This window comes from Neoarius graeffei, chromosome 5, assembly GCF_027579695.1.
Source record: "Neoarius graeffei isolate fNeoGra1 chromosome 5, fNeoGra1.pri, whole genome shotgun sequence".
Taxonomy (NCBI): domain Eukaryota; kingdom Metazoa; phylum Chordata; class Actinopteri; order Siluriformes; family Ariidae; genus Neoarius; species Neoarius graeffei.
Window position 1 is genome coordinate 48,895,897 of NC_083573.1, and position 23,305 is coordinate 48,919,201.

The 23,305-nt window shown below is 41.7% G+C and overlaps 1 protein-coding gene across 1 annotated transcript; it reads left to right on the top strand.

Annotated features, from left to right (window-relative positions):
* The first annotated feature begins 1,063 nt into the window (after window positions 1-1,063).
* zgc:194210 (uncharacterized protein LOC794982 homolog) lies at window positions 1,064-22,730 on the top strand. The gene is made up of 9 exons (XM_060920820.1): window positions 1,064-1,188; window positions 12,479-12,552; window positions 12,745-12,777; window positions 15,797-15,835; window positions 16,861-16,905; window positions 17,174-17,218; window positions 17,316-17,366; window positions 21,877-21,954; window positions 22,192-22,730. The coding sequence occupies exons 1-9, from the start codon at window positions 1,064-1,066 to the stop codon at window positions 22,728-22,730; spliced, it is 1,029 nt and encodes a 342-aa protein (XP_060776803.1).
* Window positions 22,731-23,305: the final 575 nt, after the last annotated feature.

A 23,305-nucleotide genomic window follows, 5' to 3' on the forward strand; every position in this document is an offset into this window, starting at 1 on the left:
TCCTCCTGCTTCCCTGCGTCCTTCAGCAGAGTGGTGTTGAACCTCTGTCATTGGCAGGTCTCACCGGTCCACTTTCTCTTCAGCTTCAACTTCAGCCTGGCAACAACAAGGTGGTGGTCTGAAGCAACGTCAGCTCCTCTCCTTGCTCTGACATCCTGGAGGGATCTCCTGAACCTTCTTGAGATGCACACATGGTCTATTTGGTTTTCAGTAGAATGGTCCAGTGATACCCAGGTCGCCTTGTGTATCCGCTTGTGGGAGAAGAATGTACCGCCAATAACAAGGTTGCTTATGGCACATAGGTCTGCAAACCTCTCTCTGTTGTCATTCATGACTCCCAGACCCTGCTGCCCCATGACCTCCTCGAAGCCCCTGTTGTCGCTGCTGACCTTGGCGTTGAAGTCTCCCATGACGATGTTGAGGTCTCTTCTTGAAAGGGTCCCAACGACTATCTGCAGTCTGTTGTAAAACTGTTCTTTGATCTCATCATCAGTGTCGTTGGTCGGGGCGTAGCACTGTATGATGTTCATGTTGATCCTCTTTTGTTTTGTTCTGAACGAGGCTGTGAAGATGCGTGGGCCATGAGCTTCCCACTCAATGAGAGCTCTCTGTGCAGTTTTGGAGAGCATGAGAGCCACTCCTTCTGTGTGTGGTACGTTCTCCTCCTCATGGCCAGAAAACAGCAGCCTCTTTCCTGTGGTCAGCCTCTTCTGTCCACTACCCGTCCATCTTGACTCGCTAATGCCAAGGACTTCGAGACGGTAGGTCCTCATCTCTGCTGCCACCTGAGCTGTCTTCCCTGCTTCGTACATGGTCCTTACATTCCATGTCCCAATATTGATGGTTGCTCTCGTCGAAAGGATGGTTGTCGGCTGAGTGGCTTCCTTACGGCTTTCACCACTCCGCGTCATAAGTCCTCCAGCTGAAGGTCCATCTTCTCCCAAGGCTGAGTTGGTTGTTGATCTCCTTGTTGGCATTTCTGTAGCGGCAAAGGTTTTACGGGGTGGGGCTGCTGACCCCACGCCCAACCCTCCTCCTTTCTCTTCCGGGCTTGGGACCGGCAATGGCGGAGTTATTTTTCTTCAGAGCCATTGCAAAAATCAACATCTCTCACAGACCTACAGTATCCAGCCGCTGTGAGGCTCACCCCCAAAACAGCATGTGTCCCATGTATATACACAGGGTATCGTAAGTACAGGGATACCTTATTAATGAATATGAGCAGTAGCCAGACAGCTGACAGCCTGCTGCAGCATCTTATCATTTTGGCTTGTGAACATGCGTGTTAAGTATACCATAAACATAAAAGGATGGCACACACCCTTTACATGTAATCTACAATGCAGTCTGGGAATACAGTATGTTATTACAGTGTGGGAAATAAGGAATTTTAAGCAGACTGTCACAGGACAGACAAGTCTGAAATGTTGTCTGTCCCTCCAAATTTCAGCCTATCTGAATGATGGGTCAAAGACCCGGAACAATGCAGCTGGGGGTCTGGGGCCCGCCTTAGGGCCCTGGAAGCTGAAGGGCTTTATATGCCTGAAGATGACATCTCAGCTATTTCCAAGCACATTTTTGTGATCTTCTAAGGCCAAATTACACTTGACATTAGTTGCTAATTACAGTACAAATTGAATATAATTTACAAGAAAATGTCAGAAGATTCAAGAAAAACATGCTTAAAGTTCTACCCAAGAAAACAGTAGCACATACAGGTCAGGTCCATGTCTAGAAAAAAAGTATGGGGGGCAAGGATGTTCCAGTTGGTTACAACAGGGGTTCTCAACCTTTTCTGCTTTGCAGCCCACCTATTCATACTTGTAATGAGTCGGGGCCTGTTAAAAAAGATCCCCAATTATTTTGGCTCATCTATTCTATTAGAATCTAATAATCTATTGTAAAGTGTATTAATGGGATGCAACATCACTCCCTGTTACAGATGGGAGCCCAGGAATTAAATAAATGCAATAAAAACAAACTGTTTTTAATTGTAGGTATTGTATTTAAAACTGTATGGATGTGCCAGAAGCCAAACCATGCATGCAGGGCATTCTCAGTCAAAAGGGATTAATGATCCAAAAGTGGAGTCTGGTCCATTAACACAAGAACTTATTGCCATGTTTGTGTTCAGCAAACAAGCAAGTTATTAAAACCAAGAACTACCGGTATGCTCAGAAGAAGTGGATATAGAAACCATTCAATGGGATTAGATCCTTACATGCTAACAAAGGATTTTTCCTATGAAAGAAAAATTTACGAGCTAAATTTGACATTAGTAGAATAAATTTTGATCCTATTGTAGCCATAACTAAATACAAAGACAATAATTATGCATATTATTAATTAATGTGAAGATAATTAACAGATAATCGACAGATTTAATTTTTTTAAAATATTGTGTATATTTTTAGTCTTTTGTATTTGTAATTATTTGTATCTGTACATGCACGGCCCCACCAGCTCTGCTGATCAACTTATTGTGTTTAAATAAAGTTATTCATTCATTCATTACGAGTTGGAAAATTATCCATCCGCTGAGTTTCCTGACATCTCAAACTACCTGGTGTTGCAGACATCATTCTACACGGACACACAGATGAAAACCTGGAAGAGCATGGAGGGGTACAACTTTTTATATGTGGCTGGGTTAAAGATCTGGGGATCAGGACACTACAAGATAAATCCTGTGTCATTTTTGCCTGTGTAAGGAGGAATTTCTGGGCTTTGTACACATCTTTCAGATGGTTGCTAGGACGCTACAAGTTTTAGTATCGGGTGTAAACAAACAACAGCCACTCGATTCTCAATCCTCCCTGCTGTTCTCTTCCAGCAGGCATCACAGATCCATATCATTTACCTACAAACATATTTATTCTGCGCTCTTTGTCTGTGTGTGTGTGTGTGTGTGTCTGTGTGTGAGAGAGAGAGAGAGTTAAATGTAGAGGAAGAATGTGACAAAAATAAAGTGATGTTGTTCTTAATTTACCCACAAACGTATTTATTCCACTCGAAAAGTGAACGGCAAACCAGCTACCAGATTTGGGACACTACGACATCCTGAGCTATTTAGTATTTTGCTTTAAACTTGAAAAAAATCTGTGACCAACTAGATGGCGCTTCACGATGCACTAATGGGCCATGCCCCAGTGGTTGAGAAACACTGGGTTACAACGTACTGGTACTCATATATAGGTACTCTAATAACAAACATTATGTCAACAATGACTATTTTTATACTATGTTTATAATAAGTCTATAAGAAATTTAGTAATTAACAATACAACTATTCTTACAGAATAGATTCCAAGTAACTTTGGAACAAAATGACTTTTAAAATGACTCAAAACTAGATATGGTCATATCATTTGGCATTTAGACTAAAATCTGCTGGACTAGAACTTAGAAAATAGAAGAAAATGCCACAAAAAGAAACCAATCGAAACCGAAAGAGTCAAAGTGATTATCATGCCGTTACCATGGGAACAGTCTTTTATGAATGCGTAAGTGGACACTCAGCACTCCGACTCCAGTGTGATTGAGGATGGTGACAACTTTTATCTCATCTCATTATCTGTAGCCGCTTTATCCTGTTCTACAGGGTCGCAGGCGAGCTGGAGCCTATCACAGCTGACTACGGGCGAAAGGCGGGGTACACCTTGGACAAGTCGCCAGGTCATCGCAGGGCTGACACATAGACACAGACAACCATTCACACTCACATTCACACCTATGGTCAATTTAGAGTCACCAGTTAACCTAACCTGCATGTCTTTGGACTGTGGGGGAAACCGGAGCACCCGGAGGAAACCCACATGGACACGGGGAGAACATGGAAACTCTGCACAGAAAGGCCCACGTCTGCCACGGGGCTCAAACCCAGACCTTCTTGCTGTGAGGCAACAGCACTAACCACTACACTACTGTGCCTCCACAATTTTTATGTTTCATCTAATTTAGGTAATTTAAAAATATAATATTATTTGGGGGGCGGCATGGTGTTGTAGTGGTTAGCGCTGTCGCCTCACAGCAAGAAGGTCCAGGTTCGAGCCCCATGGCCGGCGGGGGCTTTTCTGTGTGGAGTTTGCATGTTCTCCCTGTGTCCGCGTGGGTTTCCTCCGGGTGCTCCGGTTTCCCCCACAGTCCAAAGACATGCAGGTTAGGTTAACTGGTGACTCTAAATTGACTGTAGGTGTGAATGTGAGTGTGAATGGTTGTCTGTGTCTATGTCTCAGCCCTGCGATGACCTGGCGACTTGTCCAGGGTGTACCCCGCCTTTCGCCCGTAGTCAGCTGGGATAGGCTCCAGCTTGCCTGCGACCCTGTAGAACAGGATAAAGCGGCTAGAGATAATGAGATGAGATGAGATATTATTTGGCAATGGGTACATAGGAAAGTGTAAAGTATAAAGTTTCTGTCAATATGTTTATCATGCTTGTATGATAAAAACTCGTGAAGATATTTATCTCAAAACATGACCTACTCATTCTAAACCTGCCAAGCTTCGCCGGAGAAGCTCTCGACCCCAGAGGGTTAAAATATGATGGAAAAAACACTTTGTCAAGGTCCAACACCAGTAGTAGTCTATTTTCTTTTACTGTTAGTGGTAAACCTGCCCAGCTGATAACAGCGTCGTGTGGTGTCCTGCCAGAATGCACTCCTGCTCGCTGATGAGAGGTGACTTGTTATTCATCGAGAGTGTCTGCGATCAGCCAATCACAGGCCATGTTACGATATAATATATTCGCCCAGTGTAACATTTGGAAGAAAACTAGAAGTAGATTAGACCCATATCTTTACAATTTTTCATGGGCCATCTGGTTTGATGTTTTTGAAATACAGATGGACAAATGTGAAAATTACCGGTCAGTGTCCGCTGGTCTGGCCTTATTTCCCACACTGTTATGATGTCGATGCATGAAGTTCCCGCACCCTGTTAAAATCCAACAGGACTCGCCCAGCTTGCTTTTCACTGCATTTGTATCATGAGTGAAAAAACCTAAGCTAGGACCTGCTATTAAATATAAATTTATTCCATAAACTCTCCAGCTCAATCCCACATAATGATTTATTTTGTTTGTTTTTTTAAACCTTATTAATTAAATAAAAAAACAGCGGACATATCTTGGTATCTGCAATACTAAAATTAGAATGGCGGCTACAATTATGGACACCTTAACGATCTTTTGGCCATTGCAAAAGTAGAAAAGATTTTCAATACGTAAATTGTGCATGAGGGATGTGTTCATAAGGTGCTTTGCATTAAAAAAAGACTCAAGAAGGAGGGCTGTGTCTACGTTAGTGGGACTGTGAGTTTAAGGGGATAGCCTACTTCTCAGCCTAGTATTCAAGGATATGACTTCTCATATAATAAGAGTTTGACTTTCTTGTTCCTGGAATCTGATTAACTGCAAATGTATGTCTTTAGCTGAAACACACTTAAAAAAAAAGAGAAAGAAAGAAGGACCCAGATTGGAAATGTTACTCTTTGGATGGAATAGTTGGTCAGTGTTGCCTGACTAGGAAATTATTTTTATGAGTACAATATTTTTGATCCCCTCCTAGAACTGCCACCTTATTGTGGTGGAGGGGTTTGTGTGCTTGAATGATCCTAGGAGCTATGTTGTCGGGGGCATTACACCCCTGTTAGGGTCTCCCAAGGCAGACAGGTCCTAGGTGACAGGCCAGACCAAGAGCAGTTCACCAAAACCCCTTATGAAGAATAATCAATCAAGGACCGTGACATCACCCGGTATGGTGCAGCCGGGGCCCCACCCTGGAGCCAGGCCTGGGGTTGCGGCTCGTATGCAAGCACTTGGTGGCCCGGCCTTTGCCCATGGGGCCCGGCTGGGCTCAGCCCGAAGTGGTGACGTGGGCCTGATCTCCTGTGGGTTCACCACCCACAGAGGTAGCTGTAAGGGGCTGGTGCAGTGTGGATTGGGCGGCAGTCGAAGGCAGGGGCCTCAACGACCCAATCCCCGGACACAGCGGCTAGCTGTTGGGACATGGAATGTCACTTCGCTGGGGGGGAAAGAGCCTGAGCTTGTGCGGGAGGTTGAGAGGTACCGGCTAGAGATAGTCGGGCTCACCTCCACACACAGCTTGGGCTCTGGAACCCAGCTCCTCGAGAGGGGCTGGACTCTCCACTTCTCTGGAGTCGCCCATGGTGAACGGCGGCGGGCTGGTGTGGGCTTGCTTATAGCTCCCCAGCTCAGCCGCCATGTGTTGGAGTTTACCCCAGTGAACAAGAGGGTCGCCTCTCTGTGCCTTCGGATTGGGGAGAGGGCTCTTGCTGTTGTTTGTGCCTACGGGCCGAATAGCAGTATAGAGTATCCGGCCTTCTTGGAGTCCCTGGGAGAGGTACTGAGAGGTGCTCAGACTGGGGACTCCATTGTTCTACTGGGGGACTTCAACGCTCACGTGGGCGATGACAGTGACACCTGGAGGGGCGTGATTGGGAGGAACGGCCTCCCCGATCAGAACCAGAATGGTGTTTTGTTATTGGACTTCTGTGCTAGTCACAGTTTGTCCATAATGAACACCATGTTCAAGCATAGGGGTGTCCATAAGTGCACGTGGCACCAGGACACCTTAGGTCGGAGGTCGATGATTAACTTTGTTGTCATTTCATCGGATCTACAGCCCTATGTCTTGGACACTTGGGTGAAGAGAGGGGCTGAGCTGTCAACTGATCACCACCTGGTGGTGAGTTGGATCCGCTGGCGGAGGAGGAAGCCGGACAGACCTGGAAGACCCAAACATATGGTGAGGGTCTGCTGGGAACGTCTGGCCGAGCACTCTGTTGGGGAGGTCTTTAACTCCCACCTCCGGGAGAGCTTCTCCCAGCTTCCAAGGGAGGCGGGGAACATTGAGTCTGAGTGGACCATGTTCTCTACCTCCATTGTAGACGCGGCTGTTCGGAGCTGTGGCCGCAAGGTCTCTGGTGCCTGTCATGGCGGCAATCCCCGAACCCGGTGGTGGACACCAAAAGTAAGGGATGCCATCAAGCTGAAGAAGGAGTCCTATCGGGCCATGTTGGCCTCCGGGACTCCTGAAGCAGCTGACGGGTATCGGCAGACCAGGCGTGCCACAGCTCGGGCAGTTGCGGAGGCAAAAACTCAGAACTGGGAGGAGTTCGGTGAGGCCATGGAGGAGGACGATTGGTCGGCCTCGAAGAAATTATGGCAAACCGTCCAGTGCCTCAGGAGGGGGAAGCAGTACTCTGCCAACACTGTTTACAGTGCAGGTGGGGAGCTGTTGATCTCGACAGGGGACATTGTCAGGCGGTGGAAGGAATACTTCGAGGATCTCCTCAATCCCACAGTCACGTCTTCCATTGAGGAAGCGGAGGCTGATGACTCAGGTGCGGACTCATCCGTTACCCAAGCCGAAGTCACTGAGGTAGTTAGCAAGCTCCTCGGTGGCAAGGCACCGGGGGTGGATGAGATCCGCCCTGAGTATCTCAAGTCTCTGGATGTTGTGGGGCTGTCTTGGCTGACATGCCTCTGCAACATCGCGTGGCGGTCAGGGACAGTGCCTCTGGAGTGGCAGACTGGGGTGGTGGTCCCTCTTTTTAAGAAAGGGGACCGGAGAGTGTGCTCCAATTATAGGGGAATCACACTTCTCAGCCTCCCAGGGAAGGTTTACTCCAGGGTACTGGAGAGGAGAATTCGGCCGATAGTCAAACCTCGGATCCAGGAGGAACAATGTGGTTTTTGTCCTGGTCACAGAACACTGGACCAGCTCTATACTCTTCATAGGGTGCTCGAGGGTTCATGGGAGTTTGCCCAACCAGTCCACATGTGCTTTGTGGATCTGGAGAAGGCATTCAACCGTGTCCCTCATGGTATTCTGTGGGGGGTGCTTCGGGAGTATGGGGTTCGGGGCTCTTTGCTAAGGGCTGTCCGGTCCCTGTACAAACGGAGCAGGAGTCTGGTTCGCATTGCCGGCAGTAAGTCAGACCTGTTCCCAGTGCATGTTGGACTCCGGCAGGGCTGCCCTTTGTCACTGGTTCTGTTCATAATTTTTATGGACAGAATTTCTAGGCGCAGCCAGGGGCCGGAAGGAATCCTGTTTGGGAACCACAGGATTTCATCTCTGCTTTTTGCAGATGATGTTGTCCTGTTGGCTTCTGCAAACCAGGACCTTCAGCATGCACTGGAGCGGTTTGCAGTCGAGTGTGAAGCGGCTGGGATGAGAATCAGCACCTCCAAGTCTGAGGCCATGGTTCTTGACTGGAAAAGGGTGGCTTGCCCTCTCCAGATTGGTGGAGAAGTCCTGCCTCAAGTGGAGGAGTTTAAGTATCTCAGGATCTTGTTCACGAGGGAGGGAAGGATAGAGCGTGAGATCGACAGGCGGATCGGTGCGGCCTCTGCAGTGATGCGGTCGCTTTACCGGTCTGTCGTGGTGAAGAAGGAGCTGAGCCAAAAGGCGAAGCTCTCAATTTATCGGTTGATCTATGTTCCGACGCTCACCTATGGTCATGAGCTTTGGGTAATGACCGAAAGAATAAGATCACGGATACAAGCAGCCGAAATGAGTTTCCTTCGCAGGGTGGCTGGGCGCTCCCTTAGAGATAGGGTGAGAAGTACAGTCACTCGGGAGGAGCTCGGAGTAGAGCCACTGCTCCTCCACATCGAGAGGAATCAGCTGAGGTGGCTTGGGCATCTCTTTCGGATGCCTCCTGGACGCATCCCTGGGGAGGTGTTCCAGGCATGTCCCCCCGGGAGGAGGCCCCGGGGAAGACCCAGGACACGCTGGAGGGACTATGTCTCTCGGCTGGCCTGGGAACGCCTCGGTGTTCTTCCCAAGGAGCTGGCCGAGGTGTCTGGGGAAAGGGAAGTTTGGGCTTCCATGCTCAGACTGCTGCCTCTGCGACCCGGCCCCGGATAAGCGGAAGAAGACGAGACAAGATGAGACAATATTTTGATGACTATATACAAAAATAAAAAGTTTGAATATTTTTAAGGATGTCAAGTTTTTTAGTACTATTGAAGCGGAAAGTTGATTTTAGGGTGTAGTTCATACAAGGCATCAGAGCAGAAGTTTTTCATCCTGGACAAAAAAAAAAGAAATGTGCCTTTTAAAAAAGAGAAGTTCAAGTAAAATTCAGTATATCCTGCAAGAAGACAATATTGCAAAATATAAATTAAACTCCACAGAAAAATGGTCTGAAAATACAACCCCAATTCCAAAAAAAGTTGGGATACTGTGTAAAAGATAAATAAAAAAAGAATGTGAAGATTCACAAATCATGGAAACCCTGTATTTCATTGAAAATAGTACAAAGACAACATATCAGATATTGAAACTGAGAAATTTATTGTTTTTTTTTAAATATATGCTCATTTTGAATTTGATATCAGCAACATGTTTCAAAAAAGTTGGGACGGGGCAACAAAAGACTGAAAAATTGTGTAATGATTAAAAAAAAACAACCTAATTTGGTCAATTGGCAACAGGTCAGTAACACGATTGAGTATAAAAAGAGCATCCCAGAGAGGCAGAGTCTCTCAGAAGTAAAGATGGGGAGGGGTTCACCGCTCTGTGAAAGACTGAGTGGGCAAACAGTGCAACAAATTAAGAATAACGTTCCTCAATGTAAAATTGCAAAGAATTTGGGGATCACATCATCTGTGGTACACAATATCATTAAAAGATTCAGAGAATCTGGAGAAATCTCTGTATGCAAGAGATAAGGCTGAAAACTGACACTGGATGCCTGTGATCTTCAGGCCCTCAGGAGACACTGCATTACAAGCAGACACATGTCTGTAGTGGAAATCACTGTATGGGCTCAGGAGCACTTCAGAAAACCATCATCTGTGAAAACAGTTTATTACTGCATCTAGAAATGCAAGTTAAAACCAGATATAAACAATATCCAGAAACACCACCACCTTCTCTGGGCCTGAGCTCTTTTACAATGGACTGAGGTGAAGTGGAAAACTGGCCTGAGGTCTGACAAATCAAAAGTAGAAATTCTTTTTAGAAATCATGGACACCACGTCCTCCAGGCTAAAGAGGAGAGGGACCATCCGGCTTGTTATCAGTGCACAGTTCAAAAGCCAGCATCTGTGATGGTATGAGGGTGCATTAATCCACATAACATGGGTAGCTTGTACATCTGGGAAGGCACCATTATGCTGAATGATAAACACGTTTCAGAGCAATATGCTGCCATCCAGACAAAATCTTTTTCAGGGAAGGTCTTCCTTCTTTCAGCAAGACAATGCCAAACTGTTTTCTGTACATATTAAAACTGCATGGTTCCATAGTAAAAGAGTTCAGGTGCTAAACTGGCCTGCCTGCAGTCCAGACCTGTCTCCCATTTAAAACATTTGGTGCATTATGAAGTGCAAAATATGACAAAGGAGACCCCGAACTGTTGAGCAACTGAAATTGTATATCAGGCAAGAATGGGACAACATTTCACTTTTAAAACTACAACAACTGGTCTCAGTTCCCAAAAGTTTACAGAGTGTTGTTAAAAGTAGAGGTGATGCAACACAGGGGTAAACATGCCCCTGTCTCAACTTTTTTGAAACGTGTTGCTGACATCAAATTCAAAATGAGCATATATTTTTCAAAACACAATAAAATTTCTCAGTTTCAACATTTGATATGTTGTCTTTGGACTATTTTCAAAGAACTATAGGGTTTCCATGATTTGCAAATTATTAAACTGTTTTTATTTACAGTTTACACAACATCTCAACTTTTTTTGGAATTGGGGTTGTAAATAAAAGCAAGTGGTGTTTTTCCATGATTATCTCAGTCTGTAAACCTGCTCTGAAGAAATCAGTGTATGATATCTTGAAATATAAGAACATACAACAATATGCCCTGCTTGGAAGATACAAAAGAGTTTGTGGCCTTTATAAATGAAAAGGGGTGGGCATACAAGTCATTAGATAGGTTTTTTTTTTTGTATGTTTTTTTTTCTATTATTGTCATCATAGACTATTTGACTAGTTTGTTACTTCTGATAATAAAGCAACATTAGTGGAATCTAACACACTAAATAGTGTGTTGTTTCACAAAATTTTCTCTGTAAATTTAATTTAGTTCTTTGGGTGAGCAAAATTTTGTTCTCAACTTTCAGCCATTAAGTTATGCTAATTAATGGTTAATGACTGGTTAGTGCACTTCAAGTGTAGAATAATTTTTTAAAACAGCATTTACTAGTCACATAATAAAAAAGGCATTCTATCATTTAAATAGTACATTAGAAGTTATTCCATCTCTTTGTGTAACTCCATCACTAATAATAGTTTATTAATAAGAATGTATGTTATAAGACCATTAATGATTTTTGTTACACCATTGTTTTATGTGCTTGTGAAAACTTTTCGACGGAGATTCAAAAGGTAGTAATAAAATACCAAAAAATGCACTAACCTTCTTGGTGCCTATTTGTGTGCTCTCTTTGTTTCTAAATCCTGCAACAAAAAGGCATAACATTTTCCACTCAGGCAGGAAGTGCTACAGGGTGAGTGTTTCCATGCATCAGTCCCCACAGCTAATACAATACCATTTAAACTAGACTGAATGCAGACTTTTGTTTCTGAGGATCTCCTGTTCTGGTGGTCGAATCTGGCCAGAGATCAAATGATCCCAACCTTTCCTGTGGTATTTTATTACACCAGGTGGAGGACCCCCCCCCCCCCCCCCCCCCCCCAGTTAAATCAAAGTTCGATTTAATAATTCCAACAGTATGGTTGCTTTCTTGTCTGGGTATATGGTGTCATAAACATTTTTTGTTTAGGATGGGGAATCCCTCTCAGCAATGTAATTGTACAAAAAATAGCATATATAATGCTAATAATAAAAATGTTTATTGAAAGCTATTTTATATTTGTATTAAACAAGCAATAAATACTTACTACTGAATAGTTGCCCATAATAATAGCAACTGTTATCCAAAGAGTATAATATTCAGGACAAGATTTTTCAAATATCATACACTACCAAATTTGACTAGTGTAAATACAATTTACGATCGTAAAGTTTGTAGACCTTTTCCCTTGTGTAGCTACAAGTGGGGTCCCTTCCTTTGTGTGGCTCACACTAGCTCTTTGATCAAACTTCTTTTCTTGTCCGAAACAAAAATAGTAAATTGCCAGTGAATGAACGCTTCACTGCAGAGCAGGTCATCTTTGGCCACATTGTTCCATTCAGTACTGTTTAGAGCTCAGTGATCTGTGCAGGTATAAAAGCACACGGGAAGGATGATTTCTGATGATTACCTCTTTGTGGACCCGACTGTTCAAGATGAGACTGTGAGTAATAAGACAACATTTTCTTTCTTCTACTTTATATATATTTTTTATTTCTATATTTTTGTGCATATGTGTGCAGTGCGTTTATATCATGTCAGTGTTTATAGCATTAATCTTATCTATGTCGATTCCATGCTATATTAAGTTTATTTAAGTTCACTATGTCATAATTTCTCATTTCCTCTCTCTCTGGTTTAGGTCTAGCTCTTGTGTCAGGCCTGTTCTGTTGATGCTGGTGTTTATAACAGTTGTGTATTCAGCAGCTGTGGGAGGTAATCATTATTGTCTTCCTCAAACTGAACTACTTCACTTGTGTTTGATTCAGTACACTTCCTGCATTACAGCACACATTTTTCTATATATAGGCTGACAATACCAAGCTCGTGTTTTCATCCTTTTTTAGGCTACTATTGTTGTTGCTAAATAATGTACTCATGGATATATATTTTATTTGGTGTGTCCAGGCCAGAGTGAAGACTTTATAAACTTTTTAAATGGTAAGTCTCTCTCTCACTTTACATTTGTTTTTGCACATAGACATGACTCAGTTGCAAGGGAAATTGGTTCCTTCTAATAATAATGTTATATATTATATAAACATTATAGAAAGTGTATGTAATAAACATTACACACTATATATATATATATATATATATATATATATATATATATATATATATATATATATATATATATACTGTATATATAATAGAGAGAGAGAGAAGTAAATGAGTGATATATTTTTCAACATGGGAAGATCAACTTCATATCTTGTAATGTTCTTACATCTTTCATATCGTGTAATATTCTTTATATTATATGGAAGCATAAAAAAACCAAAAGTGCAAGTTAATCAAAATATTTTAATTTTGAACCAGTTTGCCATTTTGGCAACGCATGTACAGTCAACGGGAAAACACTGGGAGTAAAATATTGGGAAATATATCACTCAGGTCCGCGATTTATCTTGTATGGAAAATACAAGTTTTTCAACACGAGAAGATAAACGTCATATCTTCAAGCCAATGTGTGATTTTCTTTTTAATTTAGACACATTAACAAAAAATGTATCCAGATTTATCAAAACAATTCATCGATTTCCTCACAAGTGACAGATAGAGATTTATTTCACGGTTGCCATATATATATATATATATATATATATATATATATATATATATATATATATATATATATATATACAGTTATTCCACGAAATCAAGTCATACATGAACTGATAGCTGACAAGGCGCGGAATGCCGAGTTGACTATAAGCCATGTACGATGAGATTGAGTGGAGTAACTGTTTCATTCTATCCACAGTCATTGGATTTTGAGAAACAGGGCATTTTTATTTTTTGCAAATTCGATAAATGAAACTTTATACAAAATGTCCAACAAAATCATTTCTGCTTAGAATGTAAACACACCAGTGAAATGACAGCAGCAACTGAAAAAGAAAAATGCTATAATAATTCTTGAAAATTTTAAAAAGACATACATTATATATGCATTAATACAATATATATATACATTATATATTGTACAATCTGCATTCACTGGATACGAGCAATCGTGCGCTGTGATTGGCTACTGTACTTCTAGGCTATCAGCTCATATATTGTGTATGTGTGTGTGTGTGTGTGTGTGTGTATATATATATATATATATATATATATATATATATATATATATATATATATATATGCACACACAGTGGTGGTTGAAAGTTTGTGAACCCTTTAGAATTTTCTATATTTCTGCATAAATATGACCTAAAACATCATCAGATTTTCACACAAGTCCCAAAAGTAGATAAAGAGAACACAGTTAAACAAATGAGACAAAAATATTATACTTGGTCATTTATTTATTGAGGAAAATGATCCAATATTACATATCTGTGAGTGGCAAAAGTATGTGAACCTCTAGGATTAACAGTTAATTTGAAGGTGAAATTAGAGTCAGGTGTTTTCAATCAATGGAATGACAATCAGGTGTGAGTGGGCACCCTGTTTTATTTAAAGAACAGAGATCTAGCAAAGTCTGATCTTCACAACACATGTTTGTGGAAGTGTATCATGGCACAAACAAAGGAGATTTCTGAGGATCTCAGAAAAAGTGTTGTTGATACTCATCAGGCTGGAAAAGATTACAAAACCATCTCTAAAGAGTTTAGACTCCACCAATCCACAGTCAGACAGATTGTGTACGAATAGAGGAAATTCAAGACCAATGTTATCCTCCCCAGGAGTGGTCTAATAGTCGGTGAGGTCACAAGGGACCCCAGGGTAACTTCAAAGCAACTGAAGGCCTCTCTCACATTGGCTAATGTTAATGTTCATGAGTCCACCATCAGGAGAACACTGAACAAAAATGGTGTGCATGGCAGGGTTGCAAGGAGAAAGCCACTGCTCTCCAAAAAGAACATTGCTGCTTGTCTACAGTTTGCTAAAGATCATGTGGACAAACCAGAAGGCTATTGGAAAAATGTTTTGTGGACAGATGAGACCAAAATAGAACTTTTTGGTTTAAATGAGAAGCGTTATGTTTGGAGAAAGGAAAACACTGCATTCCAGCATAAGAACCTTATCTCATCTGTGAAACATGGTGGTGGTGGTATCATGGTTTGGGCCTGTTTTGCTGCATCTGGGCCAGGATGGCTTGCCATCATTGATGGAACAATGAATTCTGACCTTAAGCCAATTGAAATGTTGTGGAAGGACCTGAAGCGAGCAGTTCATGTGAGGAAACCCACCAGCATCCCAGAGTTGAAGCTGTTCTGTACGGAGGAACGGGCTAAAATTCCTCCAAGCCAGTGTGCAGGACTGATCAACAGTTACCAGAAACGTTTAGTTGCAGCTATTGCTGCACAAGGGGGTCACACCAGATACTGAAAGCAAAGGTTCACATACTTTTGCCACTCCCAGATATGTAATCTCATCTCATTATCTCTAGCCGCTTTATCCTTCTACAGGGTCACAGGCAAGCTGGAGCCTATCCCAGCTGACTACGGGCGAAAGGCAGGGTACACCCTGGACAAGTCGCCAGGTCATCACAGGGCCGACACATAGACACAGACAACCATTCACACTCACACCTACGGTCAATTTAGAGTCACCAGTTAACCTAACCTGCATGTCTTTGGACTGTGGGGGAAACCGGAGCACCCGGAGGAAACCCACGCGGACACGGGGAGAACATGCAAACTCCACACAGAAAGGCCCTCGCCGGCCCCGGGGCTCGAACCCAGGACCTTCTTGCTGTGAGGCGACAGCGCTAACCACTACACCACCGTGCCGCCCAGATATGTAATATTGGATCATTTTCCTCAATAAATAAATGACCAAGTAGAATATTTTTGTATCATTTGTTACCTACTTTTAGGACTTGTGTGAAACTCTGATGATGTTTTCAGTCATATTTATGCAGAAATATAGAAAATTCTAAAGGGTTCACAAACTTTGAAGCACCACTATATGCGCATGCTAAAGTACCCTCATCTCTTTCCAGAAGCCTTTAATAGGAACAGCCCTGAGCCTGCAGTCGTAACTGGTATGTATGTAAATATAATGCAGAAGTTCTCCAGATCAAAACTGAGTGTATAGTTTATATATAACATGGTATACAACAATGACTTCTCATACAGTTTTCTTGTTAGACTGTTTTTGAACAGGGTTGACAAACTCATTTGAAGTAACAGGCCACATTACACTTAGGTCAGGCAAAAAATAATTCACTTTAGTGGGCCAGTGATGCATCAACACCCCCTCTTAAATGATGTCATTTATCCACATTTATCTGACAAGTACATTTTATCAGATAAGTGGACTGCTTATTGTGGAATCTTCCAAAATTATGTTACTTGAATGTCCTATAAACTCTTCAGGCTTATTTTGCCTCTGTCCCAACTTTTTTCAGTGTGTTGCAGACATCAAATTCTCACTTCATTTATATTTACAAAATACAATTTAGTTGGTCAGTAAAAATATTGAAAATATTTTCTTTGTATTTTTGTCAGTTAAATAAAAGTTCGTGTGAATGAACAAATCACAGATTTTTGTTTTTATTGCATTTTGGAAAATATCCCAACTTTTCTGGAAATGGGGTTTGTAGAAACAGATTGAACATGCAATACTACAATACTCAATGAACATACTTCAATTTTATATATACACTGAATTTTTCCACATTGCAGTGCACCATATGGAATTGGAAGCTTGGAACTCTGAAACTCTGAAATTCTTTAGGAAAATAGCACATTTTGTCAGTATTTGAGTTGATGGCCCTGAGTTTTTTTTTTTTTTGCTCTATTTTGCCCCCTAGAGGAATAACAGAGACTTCCAATTCAATTACAGTCCACAAAATCATTTTAAGTCAGAACATGGATTCTAAATTCATTTGGTCAGCTAGATTACAACCTTTACTGAGCCAGTCCAGACCCACATGCCGTATGTTTGACACCTCTAGTTTAGACAGTCATTCCTTCTGATGCTCCTTGACATATGGTGTATGTCTGAAATGTTTACAGGTCACACATTTCATGTTTGACAGTGAGTTGTTCTGCTTCTGTTGTTTAGTCTCAGATCCATCAAATGCTGCTGGTGATCCAGACTCAATGGCAGGTGAGTGTCAAGGCAGTGGAGTGGGTTGATGCCATGCAGAGGAATAAAATATACAGGCCAAACTCAGAGATGTTAAATTTTATTAGTTTTGATTTTTAAAGGAGCTCTGTGCAACGTGTTCAGCTTTTTAATGCTCTCATTTTCTACAGTGTGTTCAATTTCCACTCCAGTGGATAACCCGACTGGTGTGTTTGTATCATTGTGTCCAGACTAAATATTGTTTTTGAGTAGAATTGCTAGTAATATGGCACTCATTGAATTTTCTCAGAATTATTCAGTGAGACTCCAGAGACTGATTCAGTGGAATATCCAGGTCAGTTTTAGAAGATAAAAAATAATTAATCCTCATTAAGGTATTATATCAACATGGAATTAAATATACCATCTTTCCTCTGTCACTGTCCTGTCAGACACTACTGAAGAAAAATCTACAGAGAACAGCAACTCTCGTGATCGAACAGGTAAGTGCTGTGTAAAATGTAAGTAAACACCAGATCCATTCATCCATTCATCATCTGTAGCCACTTATCCTGTACAGGGTCGCAGGCAAGCTGGAGCCTATCCCAGCTGACTACGGGCGAAAGGCGGGGTACACCCTGAACAAGTCTCCAGGTTATCGCAGGGTTGACACATAGACACAGACAACCATTCACACTCACACCTACAGTCAATTTAGAGTCACCAGTTAACCTAACCTGCATGTCTTTGGACTGTGGGGGAAACCGGAGCACCCGGACACGGGGAGAACATGCAAACTCCGCACAGAAAGGCCCTCGCTGGCCACGGGGCTCGAACCGGGACCTTCTTGCTGTGAGGCGACAGTGCTAACCACTACACCACCGTGCCACCCACAGAATGCAATGATTTGCAAATTGTTTTTGACCTATATGCAATTGACTACAGGTACACTGATACAGTATTAGTGACTGTTACAGTGTAGTTGAACGCAATATCAAAAACCTGCATTAATAATTGATCGATACATGTGCTTTTGATATATTCTAGAAACAGGTACAAGTACTTTTGGTATTCATTAAATTATGAATTCAGACATCTTGATCTGAGTTGATCAGTTGATATTTTGTCCTCTAACACACGATAAACCATAATATGGCCTAAAATCACACATTTTTTATTTTAAAAGACAATTATTAAAGAATTGTCCTATCTTAGGTAATATTACACACAGCTTTGTTTCAGAGAATTATGACCATTAAAGTTCAAAAAAATTCAAAGAAAAGAAACAAACTACCTGGTATTCTGGATTCGTTCATATTAAATCTCAGTGCAGATTAAATCTTTTCTGTGTAATTCCTATATGAAGAGTGATTCAAATAATAATGTCTCAGTTATTTGCTTTATGCCACAGAAAACTCAGGATTAGACAACGATTCTGCTGGTAAGCCATGTTGTCAACAATACTGTATGAGTTGGGATGCTTTGTAAAACATAAATAAAAACAGAATGCAATGACTAGCAAATCCTTTTTGACATATATTCAGTTGAATACAATACAAAGACAAAATATTTAAGGTTCAAATGGAAAAACTTTTTTTTTTGTCAAAATAACTCATTCTGAATTTGATGCCTGTAACTCATTCCAAAAAAATGTGGAACGGGCATGTTTGTGTTATATCACCTTTGCTTTTAACAACACTTAGTAAGCATTTGGTAACTGAGGACACTAACTGTTGTGCATGTGAAATTCTTTCCCATTCTTGCTTGATATATGACTTCAGTTGCTCAACAATCCAGAGTCTCCATTGTTGTATTTTGCACTTCATAATGCAGCACACGGCGGCATGGTGGTGTAGTGGTTAGCGCTGTCGCCTCACAGCAAGAAGGTCCTGGGTTCGAGCCCTGGGGCCGGCGAGGGCCTTTCTGTGTGGAGTTTGCATGTTCTCCCCGTGTCCGCGTGGGTTTCCTCCGGGTGCTCCGGTTTCCCCCACAGTCCAAAGACATGCAGGTTAGGTTAACTGGTGACTCTAAATTGAGTGTGAATGGTTGTCTGTGTCTATGTGTCAGCCCTGTGATGACCTGGCGACTTGTCCAGGGTGTACCCCGCCTTTTGCCCGTAGTCAGCTGGGATAGGCTCCAGCTTGCCTGCGACCCTGTAGAAGGATAAAGCGGCTAGAGATAATGAGATAATGCAGCACAAATTTTCAGTGGGAGGCAGGCCAGCTAGTTTAACACTTGCACTCTTTTAATATGAAGTCATGCTCTTGGATTGTAAAACCTGCAGAATGTGGCTTGGCATTATCTTGCTGGAATAAACAGGGACGTCTCTGAAAAAATATGTAGTCTGTATGTACCTTTCAGCCTTAATGGGGTGATCCCACATGTGCAAGTTCCCCATATCATGTGCACTAACACACCCCCATACCATCAAAGATGCTGGCTTTTGAACTTTGTGCTGATAGCAATCTGGATGGCCCTTTTCTTCTTTAGCCCGGAGGACACAACATCCATGATTTCCAAAAACAATTTGAATTGTGGATTCATCAGACCGCAGCACACTTTTCCACTTTGCATCAGTCCATCTCAGATGAGCTCAGGCCCAGAGAATTTGGCCGCGTTTCTAGATGTTGCTGATGTATAGCTTTCGCTTTGCATTTGTAGTTGCAGTGACAAAGTGTGTTTACTGACAACAGTTTTCCAAAATGTTCCTGAACCCATGGAGTAATATCCTTTATACAATCATGGCAGTTTTTAATGCAGTGCCAATTAATGGATTGAAGGTCACAGTTGTTCAAAGTTGGATTTCAACCTTGCCCCTTACATGCAGAGATTTTTTCTGGATTCTTTGAATCTTTTGATGATTTTATGGGTTGTCAATGGTGAAATCCCTAAATTCCTTGTAATTGCACATTGAGAAACTTTTTTCTTGAACTGTTAGACTATTTTGCCCACGCAGTTTTTCGCAAAGTGATAACCCTCGCCCCATCCTTGCTTGTGAGCGACGGAATCTTCCCAATTACCAGTTAACCTGTTTACCTGTAGAATGTTCCAAACAGATGTTTTTTGAGCATTCCACAACTTTCCCAGTCTTTTGTTGCCCCTGTCCCAACTTTTTTGGAACGTGTTTCAGGCATCAAATTCAGAATGAGTGCATATTTTAAAAAAAAACAATAAAGTTGATCAGTTTGAACATTAAATACAGCTAGGTCCATAAATATTTGGACAGAGACAACATTTTTCTAATTTTGGTTCTGTACATTACCACAATGAATTTTGAACAAAACAATTCAGATGCAGTTGAAGTTCAGACTTTCAGCTTTAATTCAGTGGGTTGAACAAAATGATTGCATAAAAATGTGAGGAACTAAAGCATTTTTTAAGCACAATCCCTTCATTTCAGGGGCTCAAAAGTAATTGGACAAATTAAATAATTGTGAATAAAATGTTAATTTCTAATACTTGGTTTAAAACCCTTTGTTGGCAATGACTGCCTGAAGTCTTGAACTCATGGACATCACCAGACGCTGTGTTTCCTCCTTTTTAATGCTCTGCCAGGCCTTTACTGCAGCGGTTTTCAGTTGCTGTTTGTTTGTGGGCCTTTCTGTCTGAAGTTTAGTCTTTAACAAGTGAAATGCATGCTCAATTGGGTTGAGATCAGGTGACTGACTTGGCCATTCAAGAATATTCTACTTCTTTGCTTTAATAAACTCCTGGGTTGCTTTGGCTTTATGTTTTGGGTCATTGTCCATCTGTATTATGAAACGCCAACCAATCAGTTTGGCTGCATTTGGCTGGATTTGAGCATGCAGTATGTCTCTGAATACCTCAGAATTAATCCGGCTGCTTCTGTCCTGTGTCACATCATCAATAAACACTAGTGACCCAGTGCCACTGGCAGCCATGCATGCCCAAGCCATCACACTGCCTCCACCGTGTTTTACAGATGATGTGGTATGCTTTGGATCATGAGCTGTACCATGCCTTCGCCATACTTTTTTCTGTCCATCATTCTGGTAGAGGTTGACCTTGGTTTCATCTGTCCAAAGAATGTTCTTCCAGAACTGTGCTGGCTTTTTTAGATGTTTTTTAGCAAAGTCCAATCTAGCCTTTTTATTCTTGAGGCTTATGAGTGGCTTGCACCGTGCAGTGAACCCTCTGTATTTACTTTCATGCAGTCTTCTCTTTATGGTAGATTTGGATATTGATACGCCTACTTTCTGGAGAGTGTTGTTCACTTGGTTGGCTGTTGTGAAGGGGTTTCTCTTCACCATGGAAATTATTCTGCGATCATCCACCACTGTTATCTTCTGTGGGCGTCCAGGTCTTTTTGCATTGATGAGTTCACCAGTGCTTTCTTTCTTTCTCAGGATGTACCAAACTGTAGATTTTGCCACTCCTAATATTGTAGCAATTTCTCGGATGGGTTTTTTTCTGTTTTCGCAGCTTAAGGATGGCTTGTTTCACCTGCATGGAGAGCTCCTTTGACCGCATGTTTTCTTCACAGCAAAATCTTCCAAATGCAAGCACCACACCTCAAATCAACTCCAGGCCTTTTATCTGCTTAATTGAGAATGACATAATGAAGGAATTGCCCACACTTGCCCATGAAATAGCCTTTGAGTCAATTGTCCAATTACTTTTGGTTCCTTTAAAAACAGGGTGGCACATGTTAAGGAGCTGAAACTCCTAAACCCTTCATCCAGTTTTAATGTGGATACCCTCAAATGAAAGCTGAAAGTCTGGACTTTATGCCCATGTCCATTATATAACTATAACTTGAATATGTTTCAGTAAACAGGTAAAAAAAGAAAATTTGTGTTAGTGTCCAAATATATATGGCCCTAACTGTATCTTGTTTTTGTATTGTATTCAGTTGATTATAGGTCAAAAAGGATTTGCAACTCATTACATTCTGTTTTCATTTTTCTTTTACACAGCATCCCAACTTTTTTGGAATCAGAGAATATGACACATTTTGTCATTTAAAATATATTTCTCTCTGTCTCGCTGCAGACAGTAAAAGTGCAGAAACGGCATGCATGGACAAATATATGAAGACAGAGACTGAGAAGCAACCCATCAAAACACAAGGTATTATTATTCTAACTGATGTGCCAGTTTTCAGGGCTCTTGTCCAGCCTTAATATAACATAACTGGATCTCATATTATGGCCCTGTTGATTTCAGAGTAATACAAAGACTACAGATTGTGTTGTCTGTTAGACAACTATGAAAAGTGCCATTGAATTGATTTAATCACCACTTTATCTACTTCCTAATATCAGTGTATCGTTACATCTATATACTAATGTATATTTTTGTTATAAGGTCCAATCACAGAGAACAGGAGCAGCCAGGAGATGTATGAACCTTGGGATTCTGTGACAGACCAAGAGAGAAAGAGGAGGATGGACACTGAGAGAGGAAGGGAGGAACACAGAGTGACTCAATTCACTGAGACTGAGGCCACGAAAATGGACAGTTACTTACCTGACCAACCCCAGGCCAAAGAAAGAAACAGAAAAGACAAGATCGAGATGATGAGAGAAAACCATTACGCTATCCCACTGAGTGATAGCCAGAATATTATTGATCAGAGTCAGGAGTATGTGGAGATGTCCAGCTGGATGATGGGATATCCAGATGGGGAAAACACTAGTGTAGGTAGTGCAGGTGTGGATCCACAGAGTGAAGAAGGAATTACAAATTATGAGCATCAGCCAAGGAAATTGTGTACTGCTAGAAAGAGACTGAGGATACCAAAAACTCAGAGTGAGCAACAAGACCCAGATAGTGAAGAGAGGGTGAATAGTGAGCTTCTCGACAAAGATAACAGCGATGAAAGAATTCCTGCTCAAAACCTATGAGGATTTTCATTGTAGAGCTTCTTTTTTTCATTGTTATAATCAAAAGTGTGAATTGTAACTGTTAAAAAGTATTGAAACTTTTGTTCTTATGATTGTGTTGTGCCTTCTTCTTTCATCTATCCCTGACAACTCTCTCTGCAGATATAATGTCTGAATACTTAGCCAGACCCCCTGCTACCTTGTTAATCAGACAACCTTCATGGTGGCTGCCACTTTTTGATCATCAGATGTTGCCTTTGGGTCATCCAGCAGCAAAACAGCATCACGCAGGCCTTCCAGGTACAGCTGGCTTCTCCATGTCTGCTTGGGGCCATAAATTACGTAGCTTGTCTCGTCTGCTGCAGGCTTCATCTGCTCTAATGGACCTCAGAGAGTCTTTCACCATCTCGTAATCATGACAGAGATGTCAGCATGTTAGAGAAGATTTACAGCAGATTCTCACTTGTAGAGATTGTGAAATGTGCTCTCTATTTGCAGCTGTGTTGCACGGTTATCAATCCTATCAGTAATACTACAGGGTAAAAGTGGAAACTCATGTAAAGAGGATGGACTACATGACAAAAAAATAACACACT

What these genes read in the sequence shown, in the direction of transcription:
- zgc:194210 (XM_060920820.1), top strand. Translation starts at nt 1,064, where the DNA reads ATGGCGGAGTTATTTTTCTTCAGAGCCATTGCAAAAATCAACATCTCT. An exon ending in CTTTATAAACTTTTTAAATG is followed by an intron (nt 12,778 to 15,796) that starts GTAAGTCTCTCT and finishes TCTTTCCAGAAG; the next exon opens with CCTTTAATAGGAACAGCCCT. An exon ending in TGATTCAGTGGAATATCCAG is followed by an intron (nt 17,219 to 17,315) that starts GTCAGTTTTAGA and finishes CTGTCCTGTCAG; the next exon opens with ACACTACTGAAGAAAAATCT.